Raw genomic sequence first — 24,576 nt, 5'->3', positions numbered from 1 at the left:
ACATCTTGACACAGTCAAAGTTATCCGAAAAGCATATGCGATGGGCAAACATTCTTTCCATGTTCCACTTCCAGATTATGCATGTGGAAGGCAAGAAGAATGTTGTGGCTGATGCGTTATCAAGAAAACCACAAATTTCAGCTGTGTCAATTCCTTATCATCATGAGTTAGATGACATGAAGGAACAGTATACTGCTGATGAAGATTTTGCAAGGATCTTTGAACAGTTACAAGAGGGGCAACATCACGAGCACTACCTCCTCAGAGATGGTTTTATGATGATGCATGGCAGACTTTGTGTCACTAGGCCACTGCGACATAAGGTCATGGAAGAGAGTCATGTCCCACCGTATGCAGGGCATCGTGGCATTGATGCAACAGTTAAAGCGGTAGAGACGTTCTTCTATTGGCCTACCTTGAGGAGAGATGTGGATGCCTTTGTGCGAGCATGCATAGTTTGCCAAAAGGTCAAGTTTGACAGGCAAAAGGCACCAGGGTTGTTACAACCACTGCCGATTCCGCATAAGCCATGGGAAAGCATTGCTATGGACTTTATCTTTGATCTTCCAAGGACACCAACAGGGAATGATGGTATATGGACCATTATCTGCAGGTTCAGCAAGCAGGCCCATTTTATCCCTGTCAGGAAGAAGATAAAATCTGATCAGATGGCACGCTTGTTCATGTACAATGTGTTTAAGTACCATGGTATGCCACAATCGATTATCAGTGATCGTGATCCTCGCATGACCGGTTTGTTCTGGAGAGGATTGTTTGAGAACATGGGTACTACGCTCAAGTTCTCGTCTTCGTTTCATCCACAAACTGATGGACAGTCAGAAGAGGCCAATTCTACTGTCTTAGATCTGTTGAAATGCTATGTGTCAGATAATAAGGGCAAGTGGGAACAGTATTTGCCTATGCTTGAGTATGCATACAATAATACGGTGCATTCGTCTACTGGCAAAGCACCTTTTGAGATTGTTGAAGGCGGCAAAAAGGTTCCTCCCATTTTGCACACCAAGGACAGGATCTTTGAGGCAGATCGATATGTTGAGAACATGGATGAGATGTATAAGAAGATTAAAGTTGCCTTGGAGAAGACTCAGGCAAAACAGAAAAAGGCTGCTGATCGTCACCGTCGTGAATTGCTACTATCACCCGGTGATTGGGTTCTCTTAAGGTTCGAAAAGGCAAGGTTAAAGAAGATGAAGGGCAAGGAACGGCTGTTTCCTAAGCTCAGCATGCGTTACTATGGGCCTTTTCAAGTGCTTGACAAGATCAGCGATGTGGCTTACAGACTGAAATTGCCTGATGCGTGGAAGATTCATAATGCGTTTCACGTGAGTCTTCTAAGACCCTTCGTGGGTGATGTGCCCGAAGATATGCCAGTTGAGGATCAGCCAGAAGTTAAGGAACTTGATGAGATCCTGGTACCTGAGCAAGTTTTGGCACATAAGGACAGAAAAGTTAAAGGACAAGTTGCAAGACGCTATTTGGTGAAGTTCAAGAACTATCCGCCTATGGATGCAAAGTGGATGGAAGAGCATGAACTGTCAGAGTCACCAAATGTATTGCAGCTTTACCTTGAAGCCTTTGGGTTACAACCTACTTATGCCCCAACCCAACGTGTGCAAAGGAGGGGTAATGATAGAGCTAGTACATCGAATGTACACATGAGTTCAGTGCCATAGATAGAAATGGCAAAAGTATGAAGGCCTCATTAAGTCATTTGTATCTATGTATGTTACGACCTTTCTTGCGGATACATGCGATGATAAAAGAGTGTTGATAGCACAAGATCATCAGTGGCGTGTATTTATGGTATGCAATCGAGGACGTTTGCGATTTCAAGAGGGGGGTACGTCACGAGGACGTGGCAGTTATTAACCATGTCACAGAGATGTGGCAACTGCTAACCTTGGTTGTTGGTTTCTTTCCAATGGGATTTATTTTATTTATTTTAAGACCCTCTTTTTGAAGTAGCAAACGGTCGGACATTGTATGGCCAATGTGAACGGTAGATTCACCCGCAGACGGGAAGTGGTCGGCACTGGAACTCGTATGGTAAGAGGATGTCTAGGCTCAGAGCAAGATCATATAGGTCCCCCCGTCGCACTTAGCAAGTTGGTGGATACTAGGAAGTGAACTCAATTAAGGCGTAAAGTCAAGGTGGGACTTCCAACAAAAAGTATCCGACAGTTGGGCCACATTGCATTTTTGGATACGGTCCCAATGAGGATAGATAGTCAGAAGACCAGTGGGAGCCCAACGGAAGCATCTCCTAAAATTTAGGGAACTGCTATTTTGGGCCACGAAATGTGTTCGCGTCATTACCTTCGGTATGACTAGGGGAACACTTTACAACTCTGCCGCGAAGTCAACTGACGCACCAGTTGAGATATTTTTAGCAGGGAAAGCCCAAACTCGGAAACTGGGCGACGTGTCAGCTTGTGAGCGATTCTGCCACTCTGGGAGGCAAAAACGAGCTGCATATCATCAAAGGGGGCGCCATTTTCAGCCACAGGCGGATTGCAACAGGTACAGAAGCTATGGAATGCTTACCTTGCCCTCTATGCACAGTATGGTGACGGGAGTGATGCCCCGCACGCTACATACTGCTCTCTTTCTCCCCTACTTGCAGTTATGTGATGCCCCACAAGAGGGCTACTCATTTGACTGATGTACAGTTGTGTGGGTTCATGCTTTTGTGCTGAGGCAAGAGCCTCCTTGAGCAGGAACAGGGGTAGCTAACTGCTGCTCCAAAGCAGGCACTGGTGAGGGTCATAACCTCACCGTACAGGTGCAAAATCAGCGATGTATATGCGCTGTAATTTGACTGTTTTTCAGCCATACGAACGCCAGGATCATTGGGAATCGTGCCCCACTGGCAAAGGACAGTTAGGGGACTGTTTGGGGCTGAAAACAGGGCAAAAACCAGTAAATACAGCGTGCTGAATTTACTGTTTTTGGACAGGAATCAGAGGGTATACGTCAGTGCAAGCGAGTTCCAGCAGGGGAATGGGTTTCGCGCAAGTTTTGGGGCTGTTATGCTGCCGAAATTTGGCCAAATCAAATGGTATCTAGGTGGATACATGTGAAGGATTCCCAGGACCTTACCTTGTAATTTACCCTCCTAAAGAATAAAGAAATACCGAAAGGGGCGCCAATTTTGGGGCCTACAGGTTGTCGGCGTCTGCTCGGAGCATTCTAGCTTCCGAGCCGTGTGTGTGATGAAGTGTTAATTGAAACCGGCCTGTTCAATCCAAAAAGGGCGGTAGACTTTACTTTAAACCTTGATTTAGCTTTCACCCATTATTAGTCGTCTATTTTACCTGTACTTTCAAGACACAACAAAGGGGAGAGGGATACAGGCTGCTAGATTGCACCTGTATGAGTAGACAGACACCAGATTGGCCCCTAACTTAGGCGCCCCTTTCGGTATTTCTTTATTGTTCAAAAGAGGGAATAAACGCTGTGGTTCCTACAAGCTGCCCCGCACAAACTCGGCTGAATTTCCACTGTTCCAGCCCGATTTCGGCAGCATAACTATACTAGAACCCTTCACGGTCAGTATTCCCACGCATTGACTGACTTTCCCGACGCATACGGGCACTTTGCAAAACCTGGCGAGAATCTGCAGCACGCTGAATTCTCTGTTTTCAGCCCTGAAAATGCGCCAGATCGCCTGTACAGCGGTCCCCTTGCGTCCCCGAACCTCCTGGGGGTATTAGGGTCCGTTTAGGGCCAAAACCCTAAACCTGCAAAAATACACAGCAGGCTGTAATTCACTGTTTCGGGCTCCGTTCCGCGTGCCGGTCGCATCCCTAGCAAGTCCTCGAGCTCCCGCACCTGTAGGGCTACTTGCCCTTTGAATCGGACGAGATTTCTGGCGTGAAACCTCTCCGAATTCACCTGTACCTGCGGGGGGATTAGCCGCTAGCTAATCCAGTACCTGTGCAAGAGGCTCTTGCCTCGGCAATCGCGCATGAACCCACACAACTGTACATTGGTCAAATGAAGAGCCCACTAGAGGGGCATAACATACTGCCAAAGGGGAGAGAGAGAGGGCAGTGCGTAGCGTGCAGGGCATCACTCCTGGCACCGCACTGTGCATAAGAGGGAAAGCAAGCACTCCATAGCTCTTAACCTGTGACAGCGACTTGCAAAATGAGCCTCCCAACTATAAATCACGTTTTTGCCTTCTCTATAAGTAGTAAACTGGCCTCAAAGTGCCAAGTGTCACTCATTTGTGCATTTTCCCGCTTTAGACCCTCGGGTCTAAAAATATCTCACCTGCAGCCTCTGTTGACTTGGCCACAGAGTAACAAAATGATCCCCATGTCAAACTGCACGTAATGACGCGAAGACATTTTCAGGTCCCAAAATAGCAGTTCCCTAAATTTTAGGAGATGCTGCCATTGTATCTTTCTAGGTCATCCGACCCTCTTTGTACACTGCGGCCACATCCAGAACTGAAATGTAGCCTCTGTAGCAAAGGATTCCACTTTGGCTAGTCAATGACCCCACTTGGCTAACCATAGTCCTTGTCCAACCTTAGTGCTCTCTTGCCCTCAGGCCTGGACTCCCTCTGGACAGTTCCACACTAGCTATGCAATGCAGGGCAGTTAGATTTCCCGAGGGGTGTTTCCAAAAAGTGAAAGTAAATAGATAATAAGAAAGAAATCAACAAAAAGGATAGATAGTAGTCACACGCTGGTGACATACCCCCCTCTTGAAATCTCAAACGTCCTCGTTTGCATCTATGTCGTCCATGCTTACTGTCAACACTGATGTATTCAACACCTGTCGACACATATACGACACATACATGCTCATTGTCAACCCTGGTGTATTCAACACCTCGTCGACTCATGTATTGCCTGCGTGTGAACCCTGTCCCAATGACATAGTGGTAGCTTCGCACTCTGCCATTGCTTTGAGTCACGAACTTTCCAATGACAAAATGGTAGCTGCACATTTTGCCACTGTCTTATAGTACACGTTGGATCCCGTAACACTTGCGAGCATACCCAAACCGACAGTTTAAGAATGCAGTTACACATGTACTCTTTAATAGAAGCAATCACTGTATCCTTGACAGACTGACAAGAAATACTCACTTCTATAGCACTAACCAAACTTTTGGACATTCCATAAGAGCAATTGCCAAACTGACAATCTGTACAGCTCTAACATTCATGTAACAGGTATTTCATTTGAGCTCACTTTAAATACCATGTACATCATTTGTTTCAAAAGCCATTGTCACACTGACAATCCATTTAGCTTTGAAACTCAAGGGGTCAAGGTAGGTTGCAAATCGAAGGCTTCCAGGTAAAGTGATAACACAGTTGGTGACTCTGCAAGTTCACCTTCTTCCATCCACTTAGCATCCATTGGTGGATAGTTTCTGAACTTTACCAAGTAACGCCTAGCAACCTTGCCTTTCACTTTCCTTTCTTTGTGTGCCAAAATCTGTTCAGGGACCAAGATCTCGTCAAGTTCCTCGACTTCCGGCTGATCTTCAGCTGGCATATCTTCTGGCACATCACCCACATAGGGTCTGAGAAGACTCACATGAAACGCATTGTGAATCTTCCAACTGTCAGGCAATTTCAGCCTATATGCAACATCACTGATTATGTCGCACACTTGAAAAGGCCCATAGTAACGCATGCTGAGCTTTGGAAACACTCTTTCCTTGCCCTTCATCTTCTTTAACCTTGCCTTTTCAAACCGTAGAAGCACCCAATCACCAAGTGAATATACCACTTCACGACGGTGACGATCAGCTGCTTTCTTTTGCTTTGCCTGAGTCCTTTCTAAGGCCACTTTGACCTTCTTGTACATTTCATCCATGTCCTGAACATACTTATCTGCTTCAAATATCTTGTCCTTTGTATGCAGTATGGGAGGAACTTTCTTGCCACCTTCAACTATTTCAAAAGGTGCCTTGCCAGTTGATGAATGCACTGTATTATTGTATGCATACTCCACCAATGGCAAATACTGCTCCCACTTTCCTTTATGCTCTGACACATAGCACTTCAGCAGATCTAGGACAGTAGAATTTGCCTCTTCTGACTGCCCATCTGTTTGAGGATGAAATGACGAAGAGAATTTGAGCGTGGTACCCATATTCTCAAACAAGCCTCTCCAGAACAAACTAGTCATGCGTGGATCACGGTCGCTAATAATCGACTGTGGCATGCCATGATACTTGAAAATATTGCTCATAAACAAGCGTGCCATCTGATCTGGCTTTATCTTCTTCCTGACAGGAATAAAATGAGCCTGTTTGCTGAATCTGCAAATAATGGTCCAAATACCATCATTTCCTGTCTGCGTTCTTGGAAGATCAAAGATAAAATCCATAGCAATACTTTCCCATGGTTTATCTGGAATAGGTAGTGGTTGCAATAACCCTGGTGCCTTTTGCCTGTCAAACTTGACCTTTTGGCATATTAGGCATTCTCGCACAAAGGCATCCACATCCCTTCTCAATGTAGGCCAATAGAAGAATGTCTCTACCGCTTTAACTGTAGCATCGATACCACGATGCCCTGCATACGGTGGGACATGACTCTCTTCCATAACTTTGCGTCGCAATGGCTTTGTGACACACAATCTGCCATGCATCATCATGAACCCATCTTTAAGAAGATAGTGTTCATGATGTTGTCCATCCATTAGTTGCTCGAAGACCCTTGCAAAATCTTCATCATTTGCATACTGTTCTCTCATATCATCAAGTTCATGATGATAAGGAATTGACACAGCTGAAATTTGTGGCTTCCTAGACAAGGCATCAGCCACAACGTTCTTCTTGCCTTCCACATGCACAATCTGAAAATGGAACATGGACAAGATATTTGCCCATCGCATATGCTTCTCAGATAACTTTGTCTGTGTCAAGAAGTATCGCAAGGTCTGATGATCCGTTTGGACAACAAAGTCTGCACCTAGCAGGTAGTGTTTCCAACTTAAGAGCGCATGAATCACAGCCAATAACTCTTTCTCATAGACCTGCATGGTCATCTCTGGCCCTTGCAAAATTCTGCTCTCATAGGCTACTACCCTGCCATCTTGCATTAGCACAGCACCAATGCTACTACCGCAGGCATCACACTGGACCACAAATGACTTCCTAAGATCTGGCAACACAATGACTGGATCTGAAGTCATCTTTTCCTTTAAGAGATTAAAAGCTGAAATCTCTTTTTGTGTCCATCTAAAGGTGACTGCCTTCTTTTGAAGAGCATGTAAAGGTGAAGCAATCTCAGCGAAATTTCGGATAAACCTTCTGTAATAGGAGCATAGTCCCAAGAAGCTTCGGACATCATGCACCGTCTTCAAATTTGGCCATGACTTGATCGCTTCGACTTTTGCAGGATCCATTCTGACACCATCCTTTGAGACAATGTGTCCCAGAAAGTGAATCTCTTTCAGAAAAAACTCACTTTTCTTTGCATTGATGAGCAACCTATGACTGCGTAGCTCTTTGAACACAATGGCCAAGTGATGCCTATGCTCCTCTTCATTCTTTGAGTAGACTATCATGTCATCAAAGAATGTACCAACAAACTACTGGTGTGGACGGAAAATTCTGTCCATCATCCTATTGAACGTAGCAGGAGCATTTGTGAGACCAAAGGGCATCACTAAAAATTCGTAAAGGCCAAACGTCGTTCTAAAAGCAGTCTTGTGCACATCCTCTGATCTAATGCGGATCTGATGATACCCACTCTTTAGATCTATCCTGCTAAACATAGCTGCTCCTTCTAATTTGTCCATAATATCATCAATTCTAGGTATAGGAAACCTATTCTTGATGGTATTCTTGTTCAGTGCACGGTAGTCGATGCACATACGCCATGAGCCATCCTTTTTCTGCACCAACAACACTGGAGAACAGAATGGAGATGAACTGGGCTGAATCAGCCCCTTTTCTAACAGCTCCTGTACTTGGCCCATTATCTCTTTCTGCTGAGCCGCACTAACCCTGTACGGAGGCTTATTTGGTGGGCTACAGCCTGGCACCAAATCTATCGCATGGTCCTCGGGTCTCTCTGGCGGTAATTGAGACGGTAATGAATCAGAAAAACAGTCACTATACTGTTGTAAAAACATTGACCTTTCTTTATCTAGCACAGATAAATTTGATTCATCACAATCTGACACTTCACGTGCAAAAACCAAGTACGCAAAAAGATGCTTTTTCATTACAGAAGTAATAGCAGAAGCTGATACAGTAGGAATAGACTCCCCTTTAAGCTTTACATCCAGAATGTGAGTCTTTCCCCTGCTCTGTACAGTGATCTTTTTGTTGTAGGCATCCATGATTCCCTGTACACGAAACAACCAAGGAATACCTAACAACACATCACATCCGTCCAGTGGCATGATGTAAAATTCTTCAGCATCTACATAGGACTGGATATGTAGACGCAACTTTCCAATGATGGGTGTCACAGCCTCTGTATGGCCAGGACATGCCAAACCTGCCTCTGCTGTATACCCCATCTCTTCAGGTCTGATTCCCAACTTTGAAGCCAATTCTGGGGAAATAAAGTTGGCTTTGGCACCTGGATCAAAGAAGATAAGCACTGTTTGATCCCTAACCTTTCCCCATGCTCTGCAAAGCTCACTTGCATCTGAATTTGGCTTGTCGCCCACCATATCTGGCACTAGACCAGCCATGGGCTTCTTTCCTTTCTTGTCTTCCTTGTCTTCAGAATCAGCTGGCCTTTTCTTTGTAGGACAATTGTAAGCAATGTGGCCAGGCTGCTCACATATAAAGCATTTGTTCTCTGTCCTCAGGACCTTCTTTTGCTCTTCTGACTTGCGAGGAAAACGTCTTTTCCATTTCTTTGCTGGTCCTTTTTCTGATTCAACCGTAGCTTTGTCTTTCCCTGCGTTGGCTGACTCCTGAGTCCCTTTAGGAGCCTCATTGGGAACGTGCTTCTTGGCTGAATTTTTCTTGCCTGATCCTGCCTTGACGCCAGTGTTAAATTCACAATCTTCTCCCTTGAGCAAACCATTGCCAGTGTTTGCTACCTCGATGAGCTGCGTCAAAGTAGTGACTTTGGTCTTTGTGCAGTATTTTCTCAATCCTTTGGGTAGGCCACAACAGTATTTTTCTATCTGTTCTGTCAATGGCACAAACCTATAGGAAGTTACTGGAAGTAGAGCTTTCCAAAACTTCCGATTGTAATCATCCAGATTTCTGCAAGTGGCAGCATTTAGCTGGTGCCATTCTGTCATGACATCTGCTTCGAAATCATCAGATAACCATGCTGCTGCAAAAATCTGCTTAAAGTAAATCCATGTGGACGGAGCTTGCCCTTGAAGCAATAAAGTTGTCCACCATTGTCCCGCATTCCCTGTCAAGAAAGTGGCTGCCTTGCGGACCTTTGAAGCCTCTGTAAAGTTTCCCCCTGCATAGGCCTTGTCAAACTGCTGGAGGAATGAAAGAGCCTTCTTCCTGTCATCAAACCCTGTAAAGGTCGTGAATGACACACCTTTGCCACCTTCTTTGTACGGAGTTGGCCTCTCCAGCGGCGTTAAATTGTCATATGGAAGTGACTGAAACATGGGAACACTATTAGGGTTCATTTGTGTTCCTTGGCCGCTATTAACTTGACCTGGAAATGCCATATTTGGCTGCTGATTTGTAATTCCAGCCATACCAAAATTTGCGTGTGGCATCCCGAATTGTCCCTGAGTGCTTTGAAACCCTGGTTGCATACCCATGACACTGTACATGGGGTTAGGCATCATCGTTTGAGCACCCGCAAACACTGTTCCTGGCGTATAAAACTGATTTCCAGGTGCATGACCAGCCATGCTTTGGAATACGGATCCACCTCCAAAATAGCCAGGGTGTACTGAAGGTGGTGGGAAGACCTGTTGCATAGCCTGTAAGTTGCTTCCCTGCCCATTAGAACCAGCTATAGGCTGCTGAAAGGTGGCGGGCTGAACTGGTACAGCTTGAAAAACTGGCATCTCAGCCACCTGTTCTTGCACCTTAGGCATACGTTGTGGAGACTGCATGTTCTCCGTCAAGTGTACAGGTGTTTCCATTGACTGTGCGGTATGAATCACCTGTGCTCGAGCCTTAACAGGCTTTTGAATATGATCCAGTGACCCAACTTGCTGAGACGGAACCGGAGGTTGCAGAAAGGCTAAAAACCTCGGATTCTGCATTACTTGTGTGAACATAGCCACAGCAGTAGCCAACTGGGTCCTGAATATATCATCATCAGTCTGTGGTGGTCTTGAGGACTCACCCACTTCATGTGTCTGTTGACCCTGTGAAGAGGAAACCTCTTCAGTCACATCATCTGGTCTGTCAGCCATAATTGCAATTCCCTGTGTCTGGTCTATGATCCCCTGTGTCTTCAAGCCGAAAACTGCCCAAGGCTCACTTCTATGGGAAAAAGTGATTTAATCCGTCGATGGAACCATGAAACCGGCCTGTTCAATCCAAAAAGGGCGGTAGACTTTACTTTAAACCTTGATTTAGCTTTCACCCATTATTAGTCGTCTATTTTACCTGTACTTTCAAGACACAACAAAGGGGAGAGGGATACAGGCTGCTAGATTGCACCTGTATGAGTAGACAGACACCAGATTGGCCCCTAACTTAGGCGCCCCTTTCGGTATTTCTTTATTGTTCAAAAGAGGGAATAAACGCTGTGGTTCCTACAAGCTGCCCCGCACAAACTCGGCTGAATTTCCACTGTTCCAGCCCGATTTCGGCAGCATAACTGTACTAGAACCCTTCACGGTCAGTATTCCCACGCATTGACTGACTTTCCCGACGCATACGGGCACTTTGCAAAACCTGGCGAGAATCTGCAGCACGCTGAATTCTCTGTTTTCAGCCCTGAAAATGCGCCAGATCGCCTGTACAGCGGTCCCCTTGCGTCCCCGAACCTCCTGGGGGTATTAGGGTCCGTTTAGGGCCAAAACCCTAAACCTGCAAAAATACACAGCAGGCTGTAATTCACTGTTTCGGGCTCCGTTCCGCGTGCCGGTCGCATCCCTAGCAAGTCCTCGAGCTCCCGCACCTGTAGGGCTACTTGCCCTTTGAATCGGACGAGATTTCTGGCGTGAAACCTCTCCGAATTCACCTGTACCTGCGGGGGGATTAGCCGCTAGCTAATCCAGTACCTGTGCAAGAGGCTCTTGCCTCGGCAATCGCGCATGAACCCACACAACTGTACATTGGTCAAATGAAGAGCCCACTAGAGGGGCATAACATACTGCCAAAGGGGAGAGAGAGGGCAGTGCGTAGCGTGCAGGGCATCACTCCTGGCACCGCACTGTGCATAAGAGGGAAAGCAAGCACTCCATAGCTCTTAACCTGTGACAGCGACTTGCAAAATGAGCCTCCCAACTATAAATCACGTTTTTGCCTTCTCTATAAGTAGTAAACTGGCCTCAAAGTGCCAAGTGTCACTCATTTGTGCATTTTCCCGCTTTAGACCCTCGGGTCTAAAAATATCTCACCTGCAGCCTCTGTTGACTTGGCCACAGAGTAACAAAATGATCCCCATGTCAAACTGCACGTAATGACGCGAAGACATTTTCAGGTCCCAAAATAGCAGTTCCCTAAATTTTAGGAGATGCTGCCATTGTATCTTTCTAGGTCATCCGACCCTCTTTGTACACTGCGGCCACATCCAGAACTGAAATGTAGCCTCTGTAGCAAAGGATTCCACTTTGGCTAGTCAATGACCCCACTTGGCTAACCATAGTCCTTGTCCAACCTTAGTGCTCTCTTGCCCTCAGGCCTGGACTCCCTCTGGACAGTTCCACACTAGCTATGCAATGCAGGGCAGTTAGATTTCCCGAGGGGTGTTTCCAAAAAGTGAAAGTAAATAGATAATAAGAAAGAAATCAACAAAAAGGATAGATAGTAGTCACACGCTGGTGACATTAATTCTCGTTACAGGTCTCCTTTGCAAAGTGCTCTGTGTGTGTGTTTAAGTAAAGAATTACGGGTGAAAGCCAACGCCTACCGCCCTACGGGCCGGTTTCACCACTCCTTGTTGATTCTTGCCATCTCTCTCTCCAAGGCCCATGCCTTAGGATCAAGGCCTCCTTCAAATAGGAGAGGGATGCCCAATGCCTTCTTCTTGCTTCTAGTGAGACCTGCAAGTTCACAACATTCTCTTAGATTTATACATACAAACATTATATAAAAACATTATATACATACATAACACACATTTCATACATACATGCATACGCACACATGCATTCATGCAGTGTGTGTGTGTTTGGATACATAATTGGATCTACAAATTAATATTGTAGTCGTAGCCTTATTTTTATTCCCAGGCAAGTCAACTCATGAGAAGAGTCTATATTAGCACCATGCCCCGTCCCAGCTTATCAAGGAAAAGCAATCACACACAAGTACCGTCCCCTTGGAAAGACTCCGTGTTTTTGGAGCTTTTGGTTGGGACTGAATCAAGTCACTCAATTGCCTTCTCTCTCTCTCTCTCTCTCTCTCTCTCTCTCTCTCTCTCTCTCTCTCTCTCTCTCTCGCGAGCAGGCTTCAGCCTCAGCACCACAACGCGAGCTGGCTTCAGCCTCAGCACCACAGCGCGCAGATTTCAGCCTCAGCACCACAGCGCGCAAGTTCTCAGCCTCAGCACCACAGCGTACAGGTTTTTAGCAGAGCATGGGCTCTTAGGGAAGCAGAGCGGCTGGGGTTGTTGAGCGTGCAGGAGCTGCTGAACGTGCAGGGCTGCAGAAACGCAGAGGGAGCAAGTCACTGGCGCACCCTCTCTCTCTCTCTCTCTCTCTCTCTCTCTCTCTCTCTCTCTCTCTCACGCAGCTCTCTCTCTCTCTCTCTCTCTCTCTCTCTCTCTCTCTCTCTCTCTCTCTCTCTCTCTCTCTGACACACACACACACGGATACATACCCACACACACACGCATACACACACGTACTCCCTCTCTTCCCCTTCTCCCCTCTTCTTCACAATATGAAGAGAGGGTAGTTACGAAGACAACCATGTCTTCCCCCATCATCAAGACGCCGACATCGACAATGAAGACAACCTTCATGCTCACGAACAAGAGGCTTGCACAATTGGAGAAGGACATGAAAGAATGGTGGATGGAGAGAGATATATGGAGGGAGGAGAAAGCCACCTTCATCAAGCTATGGAACGAAGAGAAGGAGGACATGAGAGCGGAAATCCAAAATCTCAAAGAGGAGAAGGAGAGAAGGGAACGGGAGAACGAGAAGGAGAGGGAGAGATGGAGGAAAGAGCAAGAAGAGATGAAGGCACAAATCGATCTCCTTCATGCTTCCATCACATCCCTCACCCCCGAGGAAGGAGAGATTAAAGAGGAGGCTAAGGAAGCCCTCAAGGAGGAGATCACCAAAGCCCTCACCGCAAGAATTGAGGACAAATTAGAGGCCACCAAAGAAGGATGGGTCGAAGTGGTCAAAAAGAATATCAAGAAGGTAGCAAGAGAGGAAGCCCAAAAAGATGAGGTACTCATCGTACACACAACCATCGAGGAGGAGAAGATGCGACAAGCTCGCCGTCTCAATGTGCGAGTGACCGGCATCAAAGAAGAAGAAGGGTCTACACCCGAGAGCGATGGGAAAGCTTTATGCAAGGAAGTGGGATACAAGGAAGAAGAGATCCCTTTCTCCAAAGTTTGGAGAGCCGGCAAAGATCCAAAGAAGAGAGCTCTCATCCTCCAATTCGCCTCCGAGGAGTCTCGAACTTCTTTCCTCCGAAAGAGGGTCATCTTGAGAGGGCTAGAAGGCCCCCCCATTTATCTTGATGATGACCTCACAAAGATGCAACAAGATCACCGTCGCGCGTTCATGCCTAGAGTCCACCAAGCCCGCAAAGAAGGGAAGAAGGCAGTATATCGAGATGGTAGGGTTATCATTGATGGCAAGACCATCGCATAGGGACTCGCGGCCTGTGGGACACACGAGGAGATTCATGTCACGGTTTGGAATTGCAATGGAGACCTATGGACACACCCAGAGAGACTTGAGGAGGTGATGAGAGGTCGAGACATCATTCTACTTACAGAGACACACGAGAGCCCAGAGAGAGGGTTACCACGGATACATGGATTCCAGTGGGAGTCTCTACATCGGGGATGTATGCGCCAGCACACCACTCGCGGCTCAGGAGGAGTGGCCATACTCTTTAGACAGGGGCTTCACAGCAGACTACAGATTGTTGCCCGGGACCCACAGGCCCGCTACATGTGGATTCGCCTCGAGCTCTCACGAGACAGGATCGTCTACATTGCCCTTTGCTACTTTGCTCCCACAGGCTCCAGATTCGCCCCTACTGAGCAGGAGTCACCGTACGCATGCCTCACGGAGGAGATTATGGAGTACTCCACACTGGGTGAAGTCTTCCTTATGGGAGACTTCAATGCTCGTACGCGCAGTGAGCAATGTGAGGCATATGACCACGAGGACCCAGAGGCACTACACACTCTAGATGAGGAGGCTACTATGAGAGATACAACAGACAGAGCTCCAGTCACAGCCTACGGACGACATCTACTTCGACTTGGCTCCCAGCACCGTCTCGTTATTTATAACGGGATGGTCCAGTGGCCCACCTCAGAGGGCCTGACTTGTATGCCACATGGAGTTGCAGAGGGAGGGGGGAGTACAGTTGACTATATTCTGGGACCCAGGGAGGCTACACACCTTATCACATCCTTCACCATTCCACCCATACCCATCGGAGCCGACCACACATACCTCTCTTTCTCCATCACCGGAGATACCATCCCACACAGCTCCACAGCACACACACCACCATCCATTTCACATATGAGCTAGCCTCTCTTTACTCGGCCGAGGTCGAGCATGGCCTATGCCTCCTCCACCCATCCACACCACTCTCAGTTCTCACATCACATATCTCTTCCGTTCTCCACACTTCAGCTATTAGCTCTTTTCCACACACCACTCACACAGGACGCACTCCCCCCCCCGGGACTATGCCTCAGAACCGCTGGTATGATGATGAGTGAAGAGAGCTATACCGACGCCTCCGTGCACGGCGAGCCTTAGGAGAGATCACAGAGAGAGAGGCCAGACGGCATATGAAGACGCTGACACGCCAAAAGCGGCGAGCATTCGAAGAGGCACAGGAGCTTGAGCTATACCGCCGATTCATGAGCATGGATAGCGCGACGGCATGGCGCACCATGCGCGAGCCACGTCCGACTACAGCTATTGAGGATCCACAGATATGGCATGATTATGCAGAGCGACTTTATGAGGTGCCAGGGCAGCCTCCTATCCCGCAGCCACACGAGCCACGCCCCACGTGCTCCTCCTTCTTTACAGCAGAGATGGTAGAGAGGGCCATACGCCGCATGCAGCACAGACGATCAGCTGACCATACTGGATTACAGAGTGAGCACATCATTTATGCGGCCTCCACTATAGCCCCGTTGATTGCACATGTCTTCAACCGGGCTATAGGGGAGGGCTTCCCAGAGGAGTGGACACAGCACACCATAGTGCCTATCCACAAATCTGGCGACACCTTGGACCCAGGGAACTACAGGACTATCATGATTGGCCACACCATGGCCAAGCTATATGGAGCAGTACTTGAGGCACAGCTCAGCTGCTACGCAGAGATCGAGGGTTTACGAGCTCCAGGCCAGGCAGGTTTCAGACGAGCTTTCTCCACCACCGATCACATCTTCGTTCTGCGCTGCCTCATTGATGGGGCAAAGGCGCGGAAGAAGAGGCTTTACTGCTGCTTTGTGGATTTCCGCAAGGCCTTTGACACAGTCCCACGCGAGAGACTCTTCCAGCGCCTTCACAGCATTGGGGTACCAACAGAGATGATTTGGGCCATATATGCTCTCTACGAGAGGGTGACGGGTCGGGTTCGTTGCCCAGGCGGTTTTTCAGAGACCATTGCTAGCACCATTGGTGTTAAGCAAGGATGCCCACTCTCCCCGACACTCTTTGGGCTCTACATCGACGAGATCTCCGACTACATACTGCGAGCAAGGGGAGAGGGGAGCGACTTGGCAGGTACTCCGGTCCACATCATGTTATATGCTGACGATATTGTGTTGATTTCAGAGTCACCCGAGGGCTTTCAACGCCATCTTGAGGCCTTGGACGAGTTCAGCACACACAGGGGGTTGACTGTGAACCTTGGCAAAACCAAGGTTATGATCTTTCACACATCCAGTGCAGTGAGGAGCGCTGCCACCTTCCAACAGCAGGAGGACAGGTTGATGTAGTCACCTCCTATGTCTACCTTGGCATCACATTCACCAGCCTACCAGGACCCTTCACTATGAGGCAGGCTGCTGCTGACAGGCTCACCCGAGGATATGCAGCTCTGACCATGCTAGAGCGGAGATGCCACCAGGCACACTTTCAGGAGCCCCGCACGAAGGGGTGGCTTTTCGACACCTTAGTCACCCCGGCCTTGATGTACTCGGCGGCAGTATGGGCACCAGGATTGACAACTGACCAGTGGACACAGCTTGAGAGGCCACAGGTATGTATGATCTCACGCTTGCTCCGCAGCAAGAAGACAGTGCCACATGACATTATTAGAGCCGAGCTCGCCACACCACCTATGGTTGTAGAGGCACTATTCCAAACAGTCTGCTTCATCCAGAGGATGAGAGAGCTACCTCCTGACAGACTTACTCGTAGAGCATTTGAGGCAGCTATACAGCTATCAGAGAGTGGGCATGAGAGAGCATGGTACTCACAGGTCAGAGCATGGTTTGAGGGACACGGTCTTGACATGGAGAGCCTACCACCATTCCAGTACGACCCCCACTCACCATATGTTCACCTCTCTCGCAGTGAGAGGAACTTGGTACTGAGACAGGATCTGTGGCAGCTATACACTAGGAGAGTCTGGGAGTCACCTGGCTTGGGGACGAGGATGTCAGATTACAGAGACCAGTTTCTCACCATATTGTCTGGGGGGTTCATACAGAGACCACGCTACATGGACACATATATGCCACATAGCTCACGAGTGGCGATTGGTCAGCTGAGAGAGGCTTCACACAGGTTAGAGATTGAGATCGGGAGACATACTGGTGTTCCCAGGGAGGAGCGAGTCTGCACAGCCTGCACAGAGGAGGTGGAGAGTAAGGAGCACTTTGTATGTAGATGCAGAGCATACACTGAGATCAGAGGCAGGTATGAGGCCTTATTCAGAGGACAGCCACTCTCCGAGAGATCATGGACTCTCGAGATCAGAGACAGCTCGGACGTTTCTTACTAGAGATACAGAGCCATCGGGACACACTACTACAGCCACACAGCTACACAGACAGAGGGGAGACAGTCGCAGCTCACAGACTTCTTTCAGAGGATTGCCGCCCCTCCCTCACCAGACACTCAGAGGGGAGTGACACTCCCATAGGCGGAGGTGAGCCGAGCTAGACGACGACCACGAGTCACAGGCTACAGGGGCGCGAGCTCCCACCACCGACAGATCGAGGAGATCCGAGCCCGGGAGCGCCGTGCCACTGAGGAGCGAGTGGCTCAGATGAGGGCCGACCTGACAGCTTTCATCCAGGTAGCCTTGGCACCAGACCCGCCCATGTACCACATCTTACATCCCCCCATTAGTACAGGATGGAGCTAGATAGCTTGATGCATTCTCATGATTGTACTACCTTGCGCATATAGACATGCATATACCCCCTAGAGATAGAGCTCCATCCCTCCTCAGATACTCCACTACCTACATTCAGTTCAGTTTTGTATCAGTTTTGTTTCATTTGTCTTTCCGATAGACAGATGACATACACACCATGTACATTTGATTTGTCTCATAGACCGATTTCCGCCTGACATAGACGTTAAAAATCTTTCTTTCTTTCTTTCTTTTCTCTCTCTCTCTCTCTCTCTCTCTCTCTCTCTCTCTCTCTCTCTCTCTCTCTCTCTCTCTCTCTCTCTCGTCTCTGACTATTTTTAGGGTTTCGTCACTTCTTCTTTGCTGTTTTAGGGTTTCGAAATTGCTTTTTGGCTGTTTTCAGGGTTTTCAAACTGTTTTTTTGCTGTTTTTTAGGGTTTCGTCACCGTTTCTTGCTGTTTTCTAGGGTTTTGCCAATGTTTATTGTTGTTTTTTAGGGTTTCACATTTGTGTTTTGCTGTTCTTTTAAGGATTCACAAGCGTTTCTTGCTGTTTTTTAGGGTTACTTGTACTTTTTGGTGTTTTAGAGTCTCTCTCTCTCTCTCTCTCTCTCTCTCTCTCTCTCTCTCTCTCTCTCTCTCTCTCTCTCTCTCTCTCTCTCTCTTTTTTTGGGGAAAAATCAGGGCTGTATATTACTGAGTACAATATAATCCCCAGCGGATGCCAAAATAGCCTATCACGTGGGGTGTACAAGCTGAATGTAAGGGTGAGAGCCACTATAGTGACAACTCGACTAGAACAATCTCATGGTGGTCTGTGTGATGAGTGGAGGAGAAACCACCGAGGGGGGGCATAATGCCATGTAATCTGGCCACCTGTAAGTGTGAAGAAGAGTGGAGATCGGGTACAACGCCGAAGGAAGGCAAATCGACGAGCCTCGGCTGCTCTAGATGTACAATCCCACTGCCAAATCAGGGTGTGAATCATGTCCAGCCAAATGGCAGTGAGGGTATCCTGAAGGAGCTGTGGAGCCGCACTGAGAATGTGAAGACAACGAGCTCTCCAAACATTTCATAGTGTAATGCTAGTGATGACTGAAAAAACTTCATCACATGTCTGAGGATCCCCCTGCCAAGCGATCTGTGGTAACATAGCCAAAGTCCCTCGCCGATAACCAGTCGAGGTAAGCATAAGAGCTGGATCTGTGTCTGAGCCCTCGTAGAAAAGATGCGGTCCGGGCATCGGCATCAACCATGAGACAGATCCTTAAGTCAGAAATCCATGCTGAACAGCGGCTCTGCTAAGTAAAAAGCAAACTGCTAGCCACACTATATGAGAAGAGGAGCATGACCAAAGACAGTGTGCAGGTGACTAATGTAGTCACAAAGAACATCGAGTACATAACGGATCATGACCCATAGTAGCTAGCCAAGTCCCAACTGGAAGTCCTGCATGAGCAATCATCCACATGAAAAAAGAAATGCGACGAGCCTCATGTAAATCCCAGATGGCTGACCAAAACTGTTGTAGATAGGCATGGGAGAGACTTGAATGTAACCAAAAACGCATATGAGTGGGCTGCTCTGGGTGCTGTCTCATCAATCCTAATCTTCGAATTCTGACAGTGTACTCAAAGAATGATACAGGTGCACCCGTGGGGTTAGAGTGAGGCCAATGCCACTCTCCTGGGTCCCAATAAAGCTGAGATAGGGCACGACCCTCCCACACCCAAAGCCTCCAAAGGGCGGCATCAGCGGAAGCGAAACGGGGGTCAACACAACGACGCTTCCCGCGGGAGCCAACTACTCGGACGGTGAGAAGGGCGCGGCTCTGTAATTCTGGATCAATAATGTCAAGGCCTCCCTCTGACCTAGGACGAATAATGGTGGACCAGCAAACTCGAGCACGAGTATCAGTAGTCCCATCTGTGCCGCTCCATAAAAAAGTTCCGCACTAGTCTGCGAAGCTGAGCTATCACACGAGAATGTAGCATCCAACAAGAGGCCGTATACCATATTGTAGCCAGAATGACCTGGTTGGCGACCAATGCACGGCCAGCCAACGACAGATGACATGAAGATCAATGACATAGCTTCCTGCGAATAGACTGTAGTACGGGTGCAAACTGCTGTTGTGAGGAAACGTCAAATCCAACCTGAAAGCTCAGATATCTGCATGTCTGACCCAATTGCAGCCATGTGAAACCATCAGCTACCCCCCAAGTAGGTATGTCATCACTGCCAACCAGTAGCCCATAGGATTTATGCCAGTTAATGCGTGCACCACTGGCAATGCAAAAAACCTCCAGGGCCTCCCGCATGGCATCAAGAGCTGCTAGCAAATGGCACAACATCAACATAGTGTCATCAACAAACTCCTGATCGATAAGGTCCGGGGCTGAAGGTACAGGCATGGTCAAGCCACGAAATGCATGACTCTGAGCACGAAGAAAGTCGGACATAGTCTCTCCGACAAACAGATAGAGATATCCTGCTAAAGGACATCCCTGACGGACAGATCGAGAAAGCTCAAAACTGCGACTGACACGACCACCAATAGTAATAGCACTGCTGGCAGTCCTGAAGAGAGCGCAAATGCCTGCGATCCATCTCGAAGGGAAACCCATCCTGGCTAATGATCGTATGCTTTCTCGAAGTCAAGGATGAAAAAAGCGAGAGGTTCAGAAGATGATCTCGCCCACTCTACTGCCTCATAAAAAGTGAAGATATTATCCAATATGCATCGATCCATGACAAAGCCTGTCTGAGAAGTATGAATAATATCTGGTAAGAACGGTCGCAAGCGATGGCTGATCAGTAACGCTAATATCTTATAGACCGAAGGGAGTAGGGTAACAGGTCTCCACTGGGAGCTGAGTGGTGTCACCCCCTTTCGGAATAAGAGATATGAGACCTGAGCAAAGATCCGGATGCATATATCCCGATGCAAAGATGTCCTGACAACCGCGCAGTAGTGGTATATGCAATACATCCCAATAAGTCAAAAAGAAAGCTCTAGTGAGGCCATCCTCTCCTGGACAGGAGGATGGATCTAGACTCTCGATAGGAGTATGAAGCTCTCCAAGTGTGAAGGGTGCAAACAAGATCTCGGCCATAGTGTCTATACAACAGCGTCGGGTGTGATGCCAGATCTGCTCACGAGCAAGTAAAACCTCAGTAGTGCATACATCAGCAGTGAACAATGCCTCAAAATAATCTCAAGACATATCAAGAATAACATCAGGATGCATATGTAGTGTCCCCAGAGCATCGCACAAAGTCCGAAGGGTGGACCAGCCAGGAGGGCGCTCTTTATGCGCAACGAAGAAGGCTTTATTCATTCGATCAGCTCTAGCTATCTAATGAGATACTGAAGCATGATGAGTGAACTCAGACCTAGCCTCCTGTACGCGACGAATTTCCTTTGTGAGCTATGTCTGTCTAGCAACGAGATAAGCATCCTGAGGCCACTCCTAAAGCAAGCGCTGTGTGGAACCAAGAGGAATGTGAAGATCAGACTCGCGTACTCTCAACTGACGATGAATAATAGCAGTCTGATCACGGCAGTAAATACTAGACTGAGTAATGCAATGAGCAAGGAACTCTCCAGGGGGACCACAATAAGAAGCACCCGTGGACCATAAGTCACGAATCTGCTGCTGCAAAACTTCAGTGGAGAGAACACTGTCAGGGATGCGGCAGGCTCGTCTCTGTGCAGAGGATCTAGTGAAGGAGATAAACAATGAGATGGGTAAATGATCTGAGAGGCTGGTCCCTCTGCAAATAGTAGTAAATCCACCTAGAGCTGCTGCCCAAGGGCCATGTAAAAACGATCAAGTCGCTCTAATAATCTCCCCTGCTGTCTCTGAAACCCCCACGAGTAATGAAGTGTAGCAGGGTGGTGACCAAAAGAGGGTATGTGCCAGGCGTCAACACCTTGAATAGCTAGAAGAAATCGATTCCAAGCTGGCTACTCATCGGGAGAAATGGATGATAGAACTGGAGGTGTGATGGATCGCCAATCAGAGTCGCTCTCGACGTTGTTGAAGTCGCCTCCAACAACCCAAGAGTCTACAGCAGGTAGAACAGCAGCCAAGGAGGAACAAAAAGTAGCCCTCTCCCGAGGAGTAGTGGGTACATAGGCTGACATAAAACCAATGATAGAGTCCTGAATCCCTATAGAAACATAGACTGCTCTGCCAACGACAAGGGTGCCATGCTGCTGAACTGAGGCCAAGTAACGTGGCCCCACTGAAATGCATACACCGCAACTCTGTCCATGAATGCCCAGAGCAGGCTCCCAAAAAGTGTGAGCGCCCGAGGGCATGAGATTACCAAAGGGAGTGGCAATCTTATGCTCTTGTACTAGTAATATATCCACGTGCCTACTACATGAGCGTGTAAATCTCTGCGAAGTAAAAGCTTACGGGAACCTCTTACCCGAGAAGTCTGTAAACCATTAGCATTCCAAGAAACTACATGTAAATCCATAGTCTGCATGAAAGAATTGGTAAAGCATCTGACTAACTGCGCATCTTCTTGGAGGCAGCTGGGCCATCCAAGGGGTGAGCTTCGGGCGGTAGGAAAGCAACCCGCAAGCCCTCTCTAAAATATGGTGTCTCATTGCACCAACTGCGGACCTCAGCTTGTTTACATTGCATTACCGATGCTGCAGCTTTGACACCCCAAATGCGATAGACATACGAAGCACCACATCTGAGGATACATGAATGACCATAGGCAATGAATAGCAAGCATAAACATCACTCCATTCCATAGCACCAATACATGAAGGGAAGTGTGGAGACAATACATCCGAAGCGGAAGTAGACAACCATAAATGAAGCTGAGCCATAGATTGTGCATGCACAAAATGTAGAACCTAATCCTCGGACCATTCCTGAGCTGCGTGGAATGTAAGGAAAAAAGAATGGGTGGGCTGAGAGCGACGGCCTATTAAAGAGGGAACACAACCAAGCTTGTGATGCATAAGGTAGAGCTGCACCCGCAATGGTCCTTCTGAGTCACCGCACATTTCAGCCCGATGAGTGCCCCAGGAAAGAGGGCAGGAGCTGAGAAAACTGCGTGGGACGTAAGTATGAACGGCTGAGGGAGAGGGAGGACCAGAAGGTGGAGGGGGGGAGTAAGGGCGAGAGGGAGAGGAGGAAAAGGGAGAGGTAATAGCGGTGAATGATCCATCTGCATGGGAAGAGGGACCTCGGAAAGAGGGGAAGGAGCGGGCGGGGGAACGGCAAGTGAAGGAGGAGCTAGCAGCAGAGGTAAGTGATCCTGTACTGAAGAAGAAGAATGGCGAGGAGAAGCAGGGGGTAAGGGGGTGGTGGAAACTTGAGAGGGAGCAGGAAAGGTAACATTGGGGGCTGCATGCGTTGTAGGTTGCTCATGAGGACGGAAGGAATGGTTACGACCCACTGTCTGCCATGTAGCCTCAGTAGGAGCTGAAGCGGAGGGAGGAACATGGAGGGTCGAAGCTCGAGGAGCACCTGCAGGCTGCTGAGGTGCTCGAGTAGTAGTAGGAGGAACCGATTGTTGACGTTGACCACGTGGCTGAGCATGAGTGCCACGAGCCGGCTCTTGTTGTCGCCGATGGCGTGGCAAGGTGGGGCAATCTCGTGCCAAGTGTCCCATCTCGTGACAACGTAAGCACTGTCCTGGGCGGCCAGTGACTACCATTCGGCAAGAGTAATCTCGATCGCGCACAGCCACAGTAACTGTATCCGGTAATGAAGTATCCCCAAACACCAGGACCTGAATGCGAGGTGGACCAAATGAGAAGATGCAGGATCCTGGAACTACTGTGCCAAAATGAGCAGCAATCATCTGAAGGAGATGCTCATCAATAAAATGGAGAGGCATATCCGGGAAGGAGAGCGTCACAGGGAATCTGGGAATAAGGTGTCGACTGTCAAACTTCTCAGTAGTAAACTCGGGATACCACCTCGTCAAGTATATCATCCTGCGATCAAAGAGTATCGGAGAGCGAGCCAGGAGGGCTGAGGCAGTGGCGGGATCTAAAAGACGTACCATGAATATACCCCTACCAAGGAATGTAAGCTCCGAGACCCGTCCCTGAGTAGTGCCCAATGCAGTCTGACACCAATCACGTATAGAAGAGCGAGGTAGAGACTGTCCAATCATCCGGCCAACCAAGCAATGTTCTGCCAAGTGTTGTATTTTGGAGTCAATGCGTGTCAACAGATCGCCAGTACAGTCAACGCAACAGGCAAGTGGTGATGGAGCGCCGTGTGTAGCACTCGAGACGGGCAAAGCCACCATGAGGAATGGGCGAGACTGGCAAACGGGAAAAGCAAGACCCGAAATGAAGCTTGGACTCTTTCTCTCTCTCTCTCTCTTTCTCTCTTTCTCTTGCAGGCGGTAGAAAGATGTGCACAGTTAGGGTTTGGGACAGTTCCGGTTTATGGGCTGTTAGGGTTTCGTGGAATTAGGGTTTCACGGAATTCGGGTTTTCAGATTTGGGCTGTTAGGGTTTTGCGCGGCAGCAGCAGGTACGCGCAGGGCAGCCAGGTACGCGGAATTAGGGTTACACAGAATTAGGACAGCAGGTACACGCAGGCGGGTACGCGCAGGGCAAGCTGGTACTCGCAGAACAGCCAGGGTCGCGCGGCAGCAGGCTGCAGGCAGGTCGCGCGGCAGGCAAGGTTAGGGTTCGCACAGGCAGCAGGGACAGGGTTCGCACGCAGCAGGACTCTCTCTCTCTCTCTCTCTCTCTCTCTCTCTCTCTCTCTCTCTCTCTCTCTCTCTCTCTCTCTCTCTATTCATCTTCTTCTTCTCTATCTCACTCACTCATGGGAAGCATCGGAAAAGTGCCAACGGCTTCCCCCACGTCAGAAAACCAGTAAATTTCAGCGACCATCTTTATCGGTTTAGCCGAGCAACAAAGTAAAG

General features: G+C 48.3%; 1 protein-coding gene across 1 annotated transcript in view; it reads right to left on the bottom strand.

Moving 5' to 3' along the window:
* The window catches only part of LOC147422128 (uncharacterized), a gene marked incomplete at its 5' end in the record, with an annotated part of 80,308 nt that overhangs the window by 32,359 nt on the left and 23,373 nt on the right, over window positions 1-24,576 (bottom strand). The window contains one exon of the mRNA XM_086503231.1: window positions 12,010-12,162. Within this exon, the coding sequence (XP_086359357.1) occupies window positions 12,047-12,162 (116 nt within the window). The remainder of the gene's footprint in view (window positions 1-12,009; window positions 12,163-24,576) is intronic.

Source organism: Adiantum capillus-veneris, chromosome 27 (genome assembly GCF_014529385.1).
Source record: "Adiantum capillus-veneris isolate H3 chromosome 27, ASM1452938v2, whole genome shotgun sequence".
Lineage (NCBI taxonomy): Eukaryota > Viridiplantae > Streptophyta > Polypodiopsida > Polypodiales > Pteridaceae > Adiantum > Adiantum capillus-veneris.
Note: the sequence above shows the minus strand (reverse complement) of the source record. Positions and strands in the feature narration are given on the sequence as shown.